Source organism: Semicossyphus pulcher, unplaced genomic scaffold (genome assembly GCF_022749685.1).
Source record: "Semicossyphus pulcher isolate SPU_LCO1_2020_fin unplaced genomic scaffold, fSemPul1.0.p SCAF_3, whole genome shotgun sequence".
NCBI lineage: Eukaryota > Metazoa > Chordata > Actinopteri > Labriformes > Labridae > Semicossyphus > Semicossyphus pulcher.
The window spans coordinates 33,608,212-33,626,394 of NW_027211704.1; the positions used below are offsets into that span (position 1 = coordinate 33,608,212).

Here is an 18,183-nt window from a genome sequence, read left to right on the forward strand (position 1 = left end):
CAACATCAAACTACATCCTCCAGAAACTGAACATGATCACCTCCATGAAGGAGGAGTTATTACAGCACTGCTGTATTAGCCTGCGTTAGCTTTAGCATTAGCATCAGCTCGGTGTACCTAAACCAGACTCTGAGTGTGTAGTTCAGTGTGTAACTGTACCTGACACACTCTGGCTGAGCACCTGAAGAAATAGAAAGAAGCAACACATGCTCGTCCCAAATAATGTTAACAACACAAATATGTCAATAAAAAAATAAGTCACATTATATTTGACTTTAGCTGCTAAATATTCACATTTATTTACAGCGTAAAAGAAGGGCTTTTATTTTCTTAACGTCCATGTCAATCATGATAGCGTTTGGTTTATAGACTGCTAAGAGCTTTTTCATGTCACACACACACACACACACACACACACATACACACAGGGGGAAGTTGGGGTTCAGTGTGTTGCTCAAGGACACTTCAACATGTTGGACAGGAGGAGTCGGGGATTGAACCACCGACCCTGTGATTGATGGACGGTCTTTGCTCAGTATGAGCTGATTTTCTGTCACGTTCTCTGGACTGTTACAGTTCTCTTTATTCAGGCCTCAGACAGAAGTCTATAAGAACTTTTGTGTTTTTATTCGGATTTAAAAACAGAAAAGATTTGAGAGCAAAACTTTCACACTGAAAGCAAAAAATAGATTTGAGCCAAAAAGTCAAAACTGCACTCAATTTATATGCAAGTAAAATACATTTGTGATTTTAATGCAGATAAAAAACTCTTTGTTTGCAAGTTTTGTTTGCAGTTGAGCTGAATTTGTGGGCGGGACCAACACTGAAAGACGCGTCTCTATTGGCCAGTCTCGATCAGAGAGACACTCTGCAACATCCAACGTTTGGCTACCAGAGAGAAAGTCTGAAGAACATGGAGGAGACGGAGCGGAAGAGGACAAGACGTAAAATCAATGAGCAGGTTTATTTATACACAACTTCTGTCTTAGTAATAGATACACTGTCAGGCTGGAGAATGTTTCAGCTGAACTTAAAAGAAAACGCGATTCAAGAGCAAAACATTGTGATTTGTAAACATAAGTTTTAATTGTCAAACAAAAAGTATTTTTTCCATCAGGACATTTTCATTTAAAACAATATTTTTTTCACTGGCAGTGTCAAAATGTTTGCTCTCAAACTATTCAGTTAGATTGTAAAATAAAAACACTAAAGTCACCTCACAGAAGTCTCTCGTCGGCCTCCAGCTCATCAAACATGCTGCTGCTCAGATTTGACCTCATTATAGGAGAAGAAAACACAAACAGAAACTTCCATTCTTCACTCGCTGCCTGTGAGATTTACAGTTTCACATTTCAGAACAAAGCTCAGAAATACATCACAGACATTTGAACTTTTTCTGAGACCATCAGGCTGTTCTGGTCCGAGCTCCTCAGCTTTGAACACATTTATAAAACTGGCTTTTATTGGAAGTTTACTTTAATCAGGTCCAAAATCAGTGCATAAGTATAAAAGAGACGCAAATATCATCAGAAAGATTTAAAAAGAACAAAAGAAACGCAGAACAGAGAGCAAGAAATCATCATTCTTCCTCAACAACATTCAGACAATCATTTTGCTTTGAAAGCTTCACAAGAGTTAAACTCAGAGTTCATTTATTCTCACTGAACAGAATGATTCATTAATATCACTTCTGTCAGCATTTAAGGCCACTTTCTCTCTTCTGTTGTCACCTCGTTAACTCCAATCTGTCTCTGACCTCTGTCTCATCCCGATCACAGTACAGGTGCTCCAGCTTTTATTGTGAAGGACTGACAGTGTTGCATGTTAAGGTTCAAGGTGGTGTATAAAAATGTTCTGTGTCTTTGTTACATATAAATCTCAAAGAGCGACAGTATGCTGTAATGAAGAGATAAGTTTAGATCTTAGATAAATGTTCTGACAGTATAAAACTATTTTCCACTCTTTTGGTGGATTTTAAAAAACAGCTACGCTTAAAAAAACGACTTCCTTCAGTTTTTGTCTGAACACATCTGAAGGTAAAAGTCCAGTTACATAAACATGTGGTGCAAATTTAAACACACTTTCCATAAATTGGCATCCTGCCTGAAGTAAGTGAGGAGCAGCCAAAATGTCCTCACCATCACACAGCACGGTCTGAACCTCAGACTGGTTCTCACACAGTTTAACAACAACACACACAAACTGGAGCAGCCGACTTCACAGCACATGTAAAGCTGGTCGTCTTGATCAGTTGGTTTCTATGTATTATCAGGCGTCTGTTTGAGGGACTGCTGTCCTTCCTGTAGGATCAAAGGAATTAGAAGTAATAATCCATCCAGTGGAGGACGAAGAGGACTCGTCTGAAACAGAGAACATAGAGTTGTTGTGACTCTCAGAGTGTAACTGCAGATCACACACAGCAGACTGGACGTCACAGCCGACACAAAGAGAACAACTAAAGGTGAGCATCCTCCTGAAATCTAAGCTGTCAAACTGTGTGCAGATAAAAGCAGCACTGGGATGAATCTCAGCAGGAACAGTGATGTTAGCTCTGATCTGATGCTCAGTCTCCTCCTGCTCGGCTGCACAGCTCACAGGTTGCTTTTGGTTTTGGTCTCAGTAGTGAGGAGGGGGATGTTGGAGCTTCGTCCTGTTTCTATTGACTTCATAAATATAGATTTTAATTCAATGTTTGACACAACGGTCTAATTAAATATCCTCTGCTCTTAAAGAAAACAAAGATAATCACACTGATTGGAAAGTTTCTGGAAGATTCTTTGCAAAGATATGAGCTCTCTTCCTGCTCAGGTAGCCATATTCTAAGTTACACTGCCTCAGTTTGCAAAGCATTCTGGGAACTTTCTTCTAGTTTGGAGTCTGCATGTGAAAACGCTCCATTGAGAGGCGTTTGGAGGGTTAGACGACCACTACACCTGGACTGAGAGAGAAACAGGACACACTGCTCTCTGCAGGAGTCCAGATACATTCAGGGGCAGAGTTCAGAGGTCGGGCTCAGTGGGAGAACTGGGATGCAGCCATTATAGTGGACTCAAAGTATCCCACAATGCATCAGGAAAAGTAGCGCACACCTAAGCAAACACTATATCCCATCATGCATTGTGCTGAAAGAATAAAAACAGCAGTGACATCATTAACGGAGCAGAGAAAATGAGGCGAGTAAAGGTTTCATGTTCAGATGAGCTCATTATATATTCGTCTGCAGAGAACTCTTTAATAGTGAGCAGGAAGTAGTGAACGAGTGAACGAGTGAATGATGTCACACATTAAATGTGAGCTCTTCTTGCAGCACTGACGGCTGCCCAGCGACGTCCACATTAAAACCATGACGTGCTTCTTGGTGGAGGGTCGGCTCTCCAGTTATTGGAGCTCAATGTGAGCAGAGCGACACACAGTCTGGATTTATGCAGCATGAAGCTCCAACTCTTAAAGACAAACACACTTTGAACTCTTTAATAAAAGGCTGCAGAGATGATTCAGAGGTCGTTCTGAGCGTCTCTTGTACAGACTGAGACACAGTTTCACATCTCTACACACACAGGGAAATATTTCAGCCTTCTTCAGCTCGTATTTCTGAGCTCACAAAAGCTCACACTGTAATATTTATTATATGACTGGAAAATGTTCAACATTACAATCATTTATTTTCCTGTGAAAAAACACGAAGCGTCCTGATTGGTGAGTTTGAAAACATCCTTTCTGATCAAATCCATTGAGAGGATCTCTCATCAGATTGTGCTGCTTTAATATTCAGAGTTACTACAGTTATAAAAAGATCATTCATGTTTCAAACTCGGAGCTACCACCTGAAAGTCAACTTTAAATGACTGTCAAATATTACTGGACCGTATGAAGAGCTCCAACATGAAGGGATGCTGTGATCATGTTTGGTCACAGGATTATTTAGTGTTTATTGATGCTTTTATTTTGAAAGAGCTGGCTGCTTTAGGTACGGATAGGCTGGGCAGGCACCTGTGAAGGTGTTTGTTTGTTTACCTGTGAGAGGAACACAGAAGACGCCGACGATCTTTGTTTGACGGCACAAAGTTTAAATAAACCTCAAAGAAATTTATTCTTGGCTGGAAAATTCAATGTTTTGATCCCTGCGTGAGATCCACTGCCTGAGCCTCAGCGTCTGTTTGATTCTCAGGCTGTTTTATTATCTGACATGAGGACAAATCTCCACCACACTCATTCAATGTACGACAACTACAAACACCTGAGAGTGTTTCCAGGTGTAAATCCCCCTGAGTACAGAGACATGAACATACAGCTCATGTTCTTCTGTTTGCTTCTACAGAGGAAGTGTTCGTCTGTTCTCATGAATCCTGAGCAAAACCTGACAAGTTTCTTTCACCTGGAGAAGAAACGGAATTTTATACACTTTGAAGTCAATGACTAAATGCAGCTCACAAGTCTTTGCTGTTTTATCTCTCAAGAACTCGTGGAGTCTCTCGTCCTGCAGCTCGTGAACTGTACCGACACTCCTACACGCTAACTTTCACCATGTTCACTCATCAGCTCCTACTTCAGCTCAAATCCTTGTTTCTGTTTGACTCAATCATCGGGAACGTCAGACGATAACTTGTGGTCTCTCGGGCGCTGCTGTCCGACTGATAAAGCCCTTTAGATCCAGCTAATGAGCCTCGTGTTTCAAACGTCATCGTCCACATCGGCACCAATAATCTCCTTAAATATCCGTCTGAACTGTTGAAAACAGTCTGTGTGTTTGAGCGCGCTCAGAAAAGTGCTGTATAATAAAAGTGTATTATAGATCTATTTGACACACTGCTGGCTTCTCTGACCAACACACGACTAAACACATATTCCCAAACTGAACTGTGTGAGCGAGCAGAAAAAGCTCGGTAGGATTCAAACTTCAGACAAAGTCGTTTGTTTTGTTTTACGAGGACGTGAATCTGAAAGTGAAACATTTAGTTTCCTGTGAGAATATCAAACCTTAATAAGCCGTCATTTATAAATAAGCCGACTGTATTTATGTGTGATTTGACATCAAACAAATCACAGCTCTGAATGTGATTGTGTCTGCAGCACGCTCACAGTTCATCCCTCCATTTAGCTCACAGAGCAGGAAAGGCCTGATGCTCTGACAGGAAGGATGTTAAAGGTCTTCTCCAGACAGGTCAAAGGATTTATGATCACATGACTCCAATATTGATCAGACACAATCACTGTGTGCAGCTCTGCTCCCCCATCAAACACATCAGCTTCTGTGCTTCATGGTTTTAGATCACCTCCACCTTTAGAGCACCTACATCCTGTCTCTGTCACACCTGCATCACCTGCCTCTTGTGCCCACAAACTCAACCCTCCACAGTTTGCTTGTGAAAGCAGCAGCAGAAGAAGAGGCTGCTGTCCTTCCTGTGTGTGATATGAATAAAGAGCAGCTGCAGTAAAGCCTGTTACAGTCATGTTGTTAGAGTTCAGCTTTTAACACTGTGAGAGCCCACATATCTGCAGAGTGGACATGATGCTGAAGTTTACACGGCTCTTAAATGGTGCAGGGTCAGACCACAGAGGGTCTACAAGAGAGGATGTGAGTCTGTGGAGCTCATCATTACATCTTGTGTTCATTTCTGTGTACAACAATAAAACATGTGTTCAAAAGTGTCACATTTAGTGGTCAGGAACATTCCTGGATTATTAACTCTGTTTCTCTGTGACGCTGTTTATGTCTAAACAAATGAACACCACACATTTATTTGCTCTTCAAAGGAAGGTTTTGTGTTTCTCAAGTCTTATTGATCTGCTCACGTGCCATATATACATTAAACACACGTATTAGTCCCTGTAATAATGACTCCTGTCCACACTGCTGATGAAGTAACACCTTGATGGAGCCACTACACAGTAAGAGAGGTGTTACGTCGTGTTACGTCCAAAAATGCTTCCTCACGTTCAGCTGAAGATAATGTTCTGCAGTCTGAGTTCCTCCTGATGATTCTTGTGTTCTGATGGAGCTGAAAAAGATCTTAAAGTGTTGCTTAAAGAGAGGACACAATCAGAGATCTCTACAATCTTTGAAAGAAAGACAAAAAATGAGTCCAAGAAAAGTCTTCCTCAGTTTTTACTCCCCTCATGTCGCTGGATTTTTAGGCCCATTAAAGTCTCAAATAAACACTAAAAACCTTTTGATAATGTGACTTTGAATGTGATCGTTAAAGAACTGTGAGCACGTGCAGAGAGTGAGACATTAAACAGAGTGAGCTCAACCTGACAGCGCCCTCTAGTGGACAAATACTGAAACAGAGACACTGTTTCTAAACTCCAAACTAAATGGGAGTAAATGTGGAGGAGGTGACGTTTGTGATCTCCTGGTTTCAGGCTCAGACAGATGAGGACGATTTCTGCACACATTTAGAAAGAACAACGTGTCGCTGTTGTTTTAATCTCTGTTTTCACTTTGAGTTCAAACCTAAAGCTGCTTTAAAGTGAGCTCTGCTTGTAGTCCACCAACACTCTGCTGCAGTGAATGAAGACAGGAAAGAAGCTACATTCCTCCCAACATGTTTGTAACCTGAGACCCTCACTGTCATTTCATGGGGATGAATCACATGTTTATATTGTCCAGTAAAAACTGCAGGTTAAAGCCTGTATGTGTCTCTATGCTACCAAAGGATTCCCATTAACTATCATTGTATATATTCAGAGTTAAAGTTTGCTCCTAGTTTTTAGTTTCTAGTTCATAAATAAAGTCCTAAAAATAGGATTCAAGTCTTTGAACATCTTCAGAGTGTCCTTGTTGATGTTTGTGATTCATGAATCACTCAGCTGCTGTAATTCTGCACTTTCACACTGATTCATAAAATACTCTCTCTCTAATGTGACTGTCTGATTACAGCTAACAAACCCTCAGAGAGCCTCTGTGTGTGTCGGAGCCACATGAGGGAGAATACAGATTTCACTTTACAACTAGTTTTATTTTCACTTCAGGCTCAAAAATAGGACTTCTTGTAAAAACTTGAGTCTCTAAATCATCATCTATTAGTGGGTTTGTGTGTGAAGTTTACTGAACTCTTTGGTTTAAAGTGAGTCTGTGTGTTTTTGTTGGACCAAACTGATCTCACAATTAACCTCAACCTGCAGTTCTTCCTGTTCTTTCCCTGAACTCTCTCTTTCTTCCTCTTTTCTCTGCAGATTCATCAAGTTCAGTCTCAGAGTTTCAGGAAAACTTTCAACTGTTCTCTCAGTTTGAAACATTTTCAGCTCCTGCAGACGTCTTCATCACAATTTGTTTTGCGTTTGGGCTGAAGTGACAAACTTTTTATCAAACAAAAAACACAATTTAAATTTATGCGACAAGAAGAAAACTCACCATTTGGAGTCACATAAATCTCAGCCTCAGTCTGGTGTTTGATCTTCTCCTGAGTGACGACACAGCGGTAGCGGCCGTTCTGGGTCACAGTAGTTTGGAGGATGATGTCGTAGCTGCCTCCTCTGTCTGTGACATTTGGTTCTTTAGCATGAAGGATGTTTCCAGAACTGTCCTGCCACTCCACTTTAGGTTTAGGAGAAGCTCCTCTGACAACACACTGCAGAACCCTCCCATCCTCTGACTTAAGTGAAGTGACGTATGGTTCTGAAGCTGCACCTGTGAACACACAGAGTAAACAGAAAATGAGCAACACTTCACATTGAGACTGTTATTCATCCCTCCTCTCCTAAATGAGGATTACAGAGTGTTTCAGAGGAAGAACAACAAGAGGAACATTAAAAGCTTTAATTCTACCTTCCTGTATTGTTTGAAAGGACGTGATGTGTTCAATATTTCTAAAATCTTCCAAACAGTTTAGTAACTTCTTACAGCCTCAAACTCTTTTTCTGCCTCACATCATGAAGAAGCTCAGAAACAGTGAAGACGTTTTGAACACCTGAATCTTTGAGCTACATTTGTTGTGTCAACAATGATGTTTGAATAAAATCACATTAATTTGTCGTCTGATGTGTCGAGAATATTTTACAAGTTTACACCGGATTACACTTCTGTTTGTTTTGCTTATAATGATGTAAAGCCTCAGTTTATGAAGGTCATAATGTTCCGTTTCGTTGAAACTGTTTTAGAAGGAAGTTGATTTATATTCATTTAGGAGTCTGCAGTTAGGGCTGCTGTTAAACTGTATTGAGTTACAGTAAAAGGTCTTATTATTTTGTAAACGCTACTATATCAATGGGGATACAGAGACAACATTTATTTAACTCTGTCATTAATTTATCAATTGATCATTTAGGATACGTGGACCTGAATGCTGGACTTAGTTTGGCAAAGGTAACCTATATGCATTAGCTTTGGTATCAACCAGAAGTGGCCAATTCACATTGAATACAATTCGTAGATATTATGTAACAAGTAATTACTTTTCATATGTCATTAAAAACTAGTATAAACGAAAAATACACAACTGTTCATTGTCTGAGATGAGTTACAGAACATGAGAGGTGATGTAGAGATCAGTGATGTCATCATCAGGACTCACCTGGGATGTTTTCCTTTGACCTGTCCTTTAATCTTTTAAGGCGCGGAGGTTGCACGCGACCCAACATTTACAGGTAAAAAGTGATAAATAAACAAACTACATATTTTCACATTAACTGCAGCCGTCAATAGTCACATATAACACCTCGTTTTAAAGCTTAGAGGTTCGTTTTTTCAACGCATTTAACGATCTAACCTTTGGATTTACGACTTTCCAACTGTTGCGTTTTACTTTACGGCAGAAAACAGTTAACAACTTACCAGCTATCCCGTCAGGCCGCAGTTAAAATGTATTTACAGGTATAAAATCCAACATTTATTTATGAACAAGCGCAAGTTTTTAAAAACAAAATCCCGCCGATTAAATCCATTCCGTCAAAAATTCAAAAGGAACGAAAATTAAACTAAAAAGTGCTCCTGTTAGTTTTAGCTCCGCTCGTCAAACTTTTAAACAGTATAAATTCTGCCAATTTTTCTGTTTTGACAAAAGTTTTCACCAATGATGTTCAGTATCTCTGAAATAGTGAAACGCCCAGCAACGATATGAACCAATCAGAATCTTTATACGACCTAAAGTGACGAACCTACCGGACTTTTGACTCAGTCAGCCAACCAGAGGAGAGGATATATTTTGGGGCGCCACTTGAGTGTGATTGACAGCTACTGTCATCCAATGGGAAATCAGCACCGTGAATATACTCTTGTTTGTGGCCACTAAAATTACCTGTCTGACCATATATGGAAGTTAGCGGTGTTGCACTGATTGAAGTAGTGGGACACTTTCATTGCAGAGAAACTTTGTATGTTTAAAGAGAGATAATTCAATGATTATATATGTGTAAATCTTTCTTATAAATGTTTACAATATATTTTTAGTAACATTAAACCCATAGGGACATTTTTCATTATCATAAAGAGATTAATTATCTTCTTTTGGTCACTTTAGAGAAGTTTTCCAGAGCTCTGTGGACACCTGCTGGTGATGCTCTGTACTGCACTTTCTAAAATATCTCAGAGCCACTTCAGTCTGTAAACCTGAAACTTGATACAAACAATATAGACAGGCTGTGGGAGAGATCCTATGAATTTCAGCCTGATAGGACCTTATTAGGACTAATAGACTATATTTTAAAATATGAATTGCTATGAAAAAAACGAACATTTTTCTTTATTTTTTTATATTTAATCATCCTGCAACTCAACTCTTTAAGAGCCTTAAGTAAGATCAACACACCTGATGAAACCTCAGAGTGTTTGCTTTACACTGATGTAATGGACATGTACCAGCTCCTCATGGTGTTGCTATTATACAGTTTAAAATCAGCAAGGTTTAAGGGACAGAAATGCACCTTATTAAAATAAACACCAAGAGGTTAAGATATCACCTAAAAGGAAAAACAAACGTATGTTAGAGTAAAATTTTATCAACTTCATTTTGTGGACAAATATAATTGTTCTCACTTCATTAACCAAACACTGAAATTTAATGTGCAGAAGAACATTATCTGTAATGTCGCAGCCGGAGAAGATTACACAATAGATGCTGCCATGACGCTTACGTGTCGCGCACATTCCTCTGACGCTACAGTGTTGGTGTAGATTCTCAGTAAAGGTGATAATAATAAGAAAGCAATATTGACAATTAGTTCATTGCTGAAATATGAACATATATGCATGATGTTGAGACAGTGTTATGAAATGCAGCCCTGATAGAGCGCACTCATGATTTTGTTTAGTGTCCGACATTGATGTGTTCACGAAATGATAAAATTGCTCAAACAGTTCTTACACTGTCTGACTTTAGTTGTGAAACTTTTCCGTCTTTTTCAGTTCAGCTAATGAATTGTGGAGGATTAATTATTGAATAATTAATTTGAGGTGGGGGGCGCAGCTGCTTTCATGTTCTTTCAGGAGAGGCTCACTTTGAAAACCTCTGGTCTGGGGCCAAAATACATCAGTGATCTACAGACACAGAGCGAGCCATCCCGACCCCTCAGGTCGTCAGGGACAGGTGTGCTTTCTGTCCCAGAGTCAGAACCAAACATGGAGGAGCAGCGTTCACTTTTTATGCTCCGTATATCTGGAACAAACTCCCAGAAACATGCAGGTCTGCTGAAACACTCACTTCTTTTAAACCAAGGCTGAAGACTCACCTGTTCACAGCTGCTTTTATTACATTCATTTAATACATTTATTTTAATTCTTTATATCTGCACTGTAACTTTTACTCTTACATTTTATAACGGTCTTTTTATATTTCAGCTTCTGTTATCACTGTTTATATTTTATCTTCACTTTGCTTTTTAAGTCTTCTTTCATGATGTGTTTGTTTGCTTTTGTTTGCCAACACACCTGTAGTTTAATCCCTGAGCTCATGTTAGTGCTGCTGTTGTTCTGGACTGCATTATATTCACATGTGTTTCTAATATTCTGACTGTCTCATGTTTGTAACCAGAGGAGCCACACATGAGAAACAGCTCTCAGTATGATGGAGTCAAGAGCAACATCACCTTTACCTGTGACCTCAGTCACAAATATATCAACACATTTACACATTTACAACAAAGTCAACACAAACTGAACATTAGAAACTTGGTAAAGGTCCAACTGATGACACAACTGTTGGATTTTATTGCATTAGATTGTATTTGTTGTCTCTTCCATGAAGCTGATCTGATACAGAGCGCTGCAGGCGTAGGAATACAACATCCAGCCAACATCTGCAGCAGCGTCCAATCAGAAAGCCCTCAACAACGTAACCATGGAGATCATTTCAGCCTGACGAGCTGCAGCTAAACTTAGAAGAACTAAGTTTAAAGTGTCCGAGTGAAACATTAAAGTCAGATACTAACACTGTGTAAAGGAGCAGCAGCTGTTTGTTTCTGTCTTTAGATGCATGTTTGCAGGAATGTGTTAGTTTGACAATAATATGTGTTCATGCAGTTTACACTGAGAGGGAAATATGCTGCACAACACACACAACTGGGCCTTTCAATGTTACATTATTATTGTCATAACTTATTATTATATTATTGTGTGAAATATGATCCAACAGTCCTTTAAGTGTCGTGTTAAATCATGTTATATCTCCTCTTCTCCTCACTGTCAGCTGCTCATATTTTGTGTTTCTGGATCAAACTAGTTTAGTCAGTTGGTTCAATCAGCTGCACAGTTACACCTGGTAGTTAGTGTGAGGGACAGTTTATAACTACAAGATCAACTGTATGTAACAATTAGCTTGTGTGGCGTTACCTGTTTTGATTAACTGATGCAGACATTAATTAAAATGTGTTTTAGCTGTATTGAACAGCTCAGGTGTCAGGCTGCACAACACACATCATGTACAGCACATTTAGTATCAGTGTATAATCACAGCTGTAGATCCCACGGAGAACAATTAATGAAGTACATGCTCCTTTAAGGTAAATTTAGACTGAAAACAGTTGAGTGTTGTTACATGTTGTGTTCATTCAGCACAAACAACTTCAATACTAATAATACAGCGAGCTAGTAATGTACAGAGAACACTGTTTTTTTTTAAGGGATAAGACTGCTTTGAAATGTACGACATGTAAGAGTCACTTAAGCACATCTTGATTTTCTTTATGTTTTTTCACTCAGTTTGGAACTCAATAGTTTAAATCTCTTAATCCTCATTTGCTTTGCACTACGTCTGAAGACACATTAAAAATGTTTGGAAACATGAATAACACGTACACAGCGAAAATCATTTGAATATAATATTAAGAATAGGGGGAATCTCACCACTGAGAGGAACATAAATCTCTGTATGAGTCTGGTGGTTGATCTCCACCTGAGTGACGACACAGCGGTAGTGGTCGGTCTGGGTCACAGTAGTTTGGAGGATGATGTCGTAGCTGCCTCCTCTTTCTGTGTCCTGTGCTTCTTTAGCATGAAGGATGTTTCCAGAACTGTCCTGCCACTCCACTTTAGGTTTAGGAGAAGCTCCTCGAACAACACACTGCAGAAGAACCCCATCCTCTGTTTTACGTATGGTGACAGACGGTTCTGGAGCTGCACCTGAGAACACAGTGCGAACGGACAATAATTGATACGCCACCGATAAAGGATGATTCAGGAGTTGAAATGTAACATTGTTGTGTTCTATGTTTAAACCTTCCCTGTACGTAAATGAGGATTAAAGAGTGTTTATGGAAAATTATACGATTAGAAAGAACAAGAAATTAAAGCTGCAAGGAGCATTAAAAGGGACCTCGTACATGCACGTCGAGTTGTGTTACATGTCAGGGTACAAGTTTACACCGGATTACACTTCGTTTGTTTTGCTTATAATGATGTAAAGCCTCAGTTTATGAAGGTCATAATGTTCCATTTCGTTGAAACTGTTTTAGAAGGAGGTTGATTTATATTCATTTAGGAGTCTGCAGTTAGGGCTGCTGTTAAACTGTATTGAGTTACAGTAAAAGGTCTTATTATTTTGTAAACGCTACTATATCAATGGGGATACAGAGACAACATTTATTTAACTCTGTCATTAATCTATCAATTGATCATTTAGGATACGTGGACCTGAATGCTGGACTTAGTTTGGCAAAGGTAACCTATATGCATTAGTCTTGGTATCAACCAGAAGTGGCCAATTCACATTGAATACAATTCGTAGGTATTATGTAACAAGTAATTACTTTTCATATGTCAATAAAAACTAGTGTTAACGAAAAATATACAACTGTTCATTGTATGTGATGAGTTACAGAACATGAGAGGTGATGTAGAGATCAGTGATGTCATCATCATCAGGACTCACCTCGGATGTTTCCCTTTGACCTGTCCTTTAATCTTTTAAGGCGCGGAGGTTGCACGCGACCCAACATTTACTTTTAAAATTGATAAATAAACAAACTACATATTTTCACATTAACTGCAGCCGTCAATAGTCACATTTAACATCTCATTTTAAAGCTTAGAGGTTCGTTTTTTCAGCGCATTTAACGATCTAACCTTTGGATTTACGACTTTCCAACTGTTGCGTTTTACTTTACGGCAGAAAACAGTTAACAACTTACCAGCTATCCCGTCAGGCCGCAGTTAAAATGTATTTACAGGTATAAAATCCAACATTTATTTATGAACAAGCGCAAGTTTTTAAAAACAAAATCCCGCCGATTAAATCCATTCCGTCAAAAATTCAAAATGAACGAAAATTAAACTAAAAAGTGCTCCTGTTAGTTTTAGCTCCGCTCGTCAAACTTTTAAACAGTATAAATTCTGCCAATTTTTCTGTTTTGACAAAAGTTTTCACCAATGATGTTCAGTATCTCTGAAATAGTGAAACGCCCAGCAACGATATAATGGGAAATCAGCACCGTGAATATACTCTGAGTTTGTGGCCACTAAAATTACCTGTCTGACCATATATGGAAGTTAGCGGTGTTGCACTGATTGAAGTAGTGGGACACTTTCATTGCAGAGAAACTTTGTTTACATGTTTAGAGAGGGATAATTCAATGATTATAAATGTGTAAATCTTTCTTATAAATGTTTACAATATATTTTTAGTAACATTAAACCTATAGGGACATTTTTCAGTATCATAAATAGATTAAAAATCTTCTTTTGGTAACTTTAGAGAAGTTTTACAGAGCTCTGTGGACACCTGCTGGTGATGCTCTGTACTGCACTTTCTAAAATATCTCAGAGCCACTTCAGTCTGTAAACCTGAAACTTGATACAAACAATATAGACAGGCTGTGGGAGAGATCCTATGAATTTCAGCCTGATAGGACCTTATTAGGACTAATAGACTATATTTTAAAATATGAATTGCTATGAAAAAAACGAACATTTTTCTTTATGACAGCAAACATTAAAGTCAGATACTAACACTGTGTAAAGGAGCAGCAGCTGTTTGTTTCTGTCTTTAGATGCATGTTTGCAGGAATGTGTTAGTTTGACAATAATATGTGTTCATGCAGTTTACACTGAGAGGGAAATGCACAACACACACAACTGGGCCTTTCAATGTTACATTATTATTGTCATAACTTATTATTATATTATTGTGTGAAATATGATCCAACAGTCCTTTAAGTGTCGTGTTAAATTATGTTATATCTCCTCTTCTCCTCACTGTCAGCTGCTCATATTTTGTGTTTCTGGATCAAACTAGTTTAGTCAGTTGGTTCAATCAGCTGCACAGTTACACCTGGTAGTTAGTGTGAGGGACAGTTTATAACTACAAGATCAACTGAAGGTAAGAACTAGTTTGTGTGATGAAACACATTTTAATTTGGGTAAGCAGAAATCCTCCCTAAATAAACATGTGAAGAAGTTATCAGGTACATCATCTTTCTATCACCAGTTAGTATGATTGTGATTTATAAACATTCTTAACTTGTGCATAAACATTTAGCATAATATCTGAGGAGTTCAAACTTTATGTTTGGGGAAAAACAATTAAACATTAATATAAACATATAACTGGAAAGAATCTCACCATTAAAATGCACATAAGTCTCAGCCTCAGTCTGGTGGTTGATCTCCTCCTGAGTGACGACACAGCGGTAGTGGTCGGTCTGGGTCACAGTAGTTTGGAGGATGATGTCGTAGCTGCCTCCTCTTTCTGTGACCTGTGGTTCTTTAGCAGGAAGGATGTTTCCAGAACTGTCCTGCCACTCCACTTTAGGTTTAGGAGAAGCTCCTCTGACAACACACTGCAGCAGAGACCAGTCACTTGTTTGATCAAGTATCGTGACAGACGGTTCTGGAGCTGCACCTGAGAACACAGTGTGAAACAGGTAATAAGTGACACGTGACTGATGAAGGACTATTACAGGATTACAAATGTAATGTGATGTTTTATGTTCATCTTTCCCCTGTACGTAAATGAGGATAACAGCGTGTTTATGAAAAATAATAACATTAGAAAGAAGAAATTAAAGCTGCAGGCAGCATTAAAAGAGCCCTCGCACATGTCGGGGTGTGTTGCGTGTCAGGTTACAACATTATGCTGGTTTTCAGTCTGTTCTGCTTATAATGATGCAGCCCTGCAGTAACTCCTCCCTTCATGAAGGTTATAATGTTCTGTTTTGTTCAAACGGTTTCAGAAGGAGGTTGATTTGCATTTATGTTCATTTAGGAGTCTGCAGTTTGTGATGCTGTTAAACTGTTGAGTTGCAGCAACAGGTGTTTTTATTGTGTCTGCTCTAATATATCAGTGAGGATACAGAGACAACCTTTATCAAAGTCTCTCATTAATCTAAGTTATCATTTAAGATATGCACAACTAAATACTGGATTCATTTTGGCACAGGTCACCTAAACAAGCATCACATTAAATACAATTTATAGATATTATTTAAAAAGTAATTTCTTATTAAACTTTTCATATGTCATAAAACTTGTATGAACTGAAAATATTCTGGTATTCATTGTATGTGATGAGTTTACAGAACATGAGAGGTGATGTAGAGATCAGTGATGTCATCATCATCAGGACTCACCTGGGATGTTTTCCTCTGACCTGTCCTTTAAGATAACACCTAAAAGGAAAAACAAAACAGATGTTAGAGTGAAATATGATCAACTTTGTAAAGTAGAAGAATGTGAGAATACTCAGTTCATTAACTATCAACTGGTGACATTAAATAGTTCAGAGGGACATTATCTGTAATGTGCTGCATGTGTGGGACACTCACATGATACAGAAACTTTAACATAACTGAACATCTCTATTGAGAGGTAATCTCTCTCAGCTCTGTGGGGACGAGGACCTCACAGATGCTTATTTTAAATCCATGTGGGACTCTCCAACCATCTCTAACTGTTTAATGAAAGAACTCACCAACAACAAGCTGAATGTGGAATTCTTGGCTCGGCTGAAGACGTGGAAAAATACAGGTGTAGTTTCCACTGTCAGCCACCTTCGTCTTTCTGATCATTATGGAGGCGTTGCCGTTCTTCAGTTCTTCTGGAAAATGTGAGACTCGACCTTCAAACTGTTCATCTTGACCTGTACGGCCCTTACTGTAGATAAAACCAGCATCATACATGAACACCTCCTTGTGACCGTCTTTCTTCCAGTCAAACAGCTTTGACTCGATGTTCTCCTTGGTGCTGAGGGAACACTTTAAAACAACATCACTGTCTTCTTTCACCACCACTGGCCCTGGAAGATAAACACATGGATTAATCAGTTTGTTTACATGCAGGAAGAAATAAGCCCAAACAGATTTATGGAAGTTTGTGTTACAACAAAATGTCAGCTTATGATACAACAATAAACTTCTTTCTCTGGCTCTTATTTTATTATAATTCTTATTTCCTTCTCAATTAAATACTTTTGATATTATGTAAATATAAAGGTTTATAAATATCAGCGTCCATAGTTGAGTGATGCTGCAGTTTTCTCTCTGCAGGATGGAGGTGACGCCCCGCACATCCACTCCGAGAGATGCTCAACATCATCACACTGCGCATGTCTATTAAACGGCTGTAATTTACCAGAAACAGGCTGTAATTTAATTACAGAATCAGATTTTGGGGGATGATATGTAAATATTGATCTGTGCTCATTATTATGACACAAATTTCAAACTGTGTTCATGTGATCTTTTTTTTTCTAAATGAAACTAAATGCTGATGCTAACAGGCGCAGGTGCTAACGTTATCTACCCACCACTGATAAACTTCGTAGTTTCCTGTTTGCAGACTGTTTTCACATTTTTTCAGTCATTTAAATATAAAACAATTCCGTGTAAATATCAGCCGTTAGTTTTCTTACCGTTTCCATCAGCAAACGTTTTTCCAGACCGAGTCACGAGACAGAGACACACGAGAGGAAGAAGCTTCATGGTTGTCGATGTCTCCTGAAGATTAAACATCACTTTAACATCACTGTAACGTTACTGACGGACATTGAAACGCCTCGGCCTGCGCGAGCTAAAATCAAACACATTTAGTACTCAACATCACTTCCGGCCAACATCCTTCACAATAAAAGCGTCATTTCAGTTAACTAAATCATGACTGGCCAAAAACTGTCAAGAACACTGTTAAAGTGGTGTGTTGTGCGATCAGTATTGTCTGTCTGTGAATGTTTCAGTGCGCCTGTGTGTGGGTGCGAGAGCGAGTGAGGAGAGAGAGAGGACGTGTGCGCATGTGTGTGTTCGCAGGGATGTGAGGGCGACACGGTGTGATGAGAGGGGATCGGAGCAGCAGAGTTAAGATTGTAAAGGGTACTGCAAGCTGTATGAGTGGAATAAACAGCCCGTTTCCAAGCCCACAAGTCGGACTCTCCGTGTGTGACATCTTGCTTCACCCAAGAAAGTGACGGGGGTTAGCTCCGAGGTAGAGAACAACTTCGGCCCTGGAGCAGATATAAAGTCTCCCCTGTGCGTCCGGACCATGGTTGGGATGCGGTAAACAGGAAAACTAACAGGTGGAATAAGTAGTCAGATCCTTTACTTCAGTAAAAGTACTTAAAACACACTGTTAACGTACTCCACAACAAGTATTAAAGTCAGCTAAATAAACCAAAAGTAAAACATATTAAAGTAAATGTAGTCTTTGTGCAGTAAAATGGTAACTCTCTGTGTTTAACTGTTATATGTGATGTTTTAATATTTCTGCTGCATTGATGTGTTTGTTGCATTTTACTGCTTTAGATATTTATTTCCATCAAACACAGT

At 39.0% G+C, this 18,183-nt stretch overlaps 1 protein-coding gene across 1 annotated transcript; it reads right to left on the minus strand.

Moving 5' to 3' along the window:
- Positions 1 to 6,293: 6,293 nt before the first annotated feature.
- LOC138605279 (CD276 antigen homolog) lies at positions 6,294 to 17,376 on the minus strand. Its single transcript, XM_069677424.1, has 6 exons — positions 17,277 to 17,376; positions 16,338 to 16,661; positions 15,997 to 16,035; positions 14,991 to 15,269; positions 12,278 to 12,553; positions 6,294 to 7,630 (listed from the first exon to the last, which is right to left on the minus strand). Exons 1-6 carry the CDS (start codon positions 17,374 to 17,376, stop codon positions 7,242 to 7,244), a joined length of 1,407 nt encoding a protein of 468 aa, XP_069533525.1. The 3' UTR covers positions 6,294 to 7,241.
- Between the last annotated feature and the right edge of the window lie 807 nt (positions 17,377 to 18,183).

Excerpts from the sequence above, each read along its gene's own strand:
- LOC138605279 (XM_069677424.1), bottom strand. The coding sequence starts at position 17,376 with ATGTTTAATCTTCAGGAGACATCGACAACCATGAAGCTTCTTCCTCTC. Across the intron at positions 16,662-17,276 it reads AACGTTTGCTGATGGAAACG|GGCCAGTGGTGGTGAAAGAA; the intron begins GTAAGAAAACTA and ends TTTATCTTCCAG. Across the intron at positions 12,554-14,990 it reads GACTTATGTGCATTTTAATG|GTGCAGCTCCAGAACCGTCT; the intron begins GTGAGATTCTTT and ends CTGTGTTCTCAG.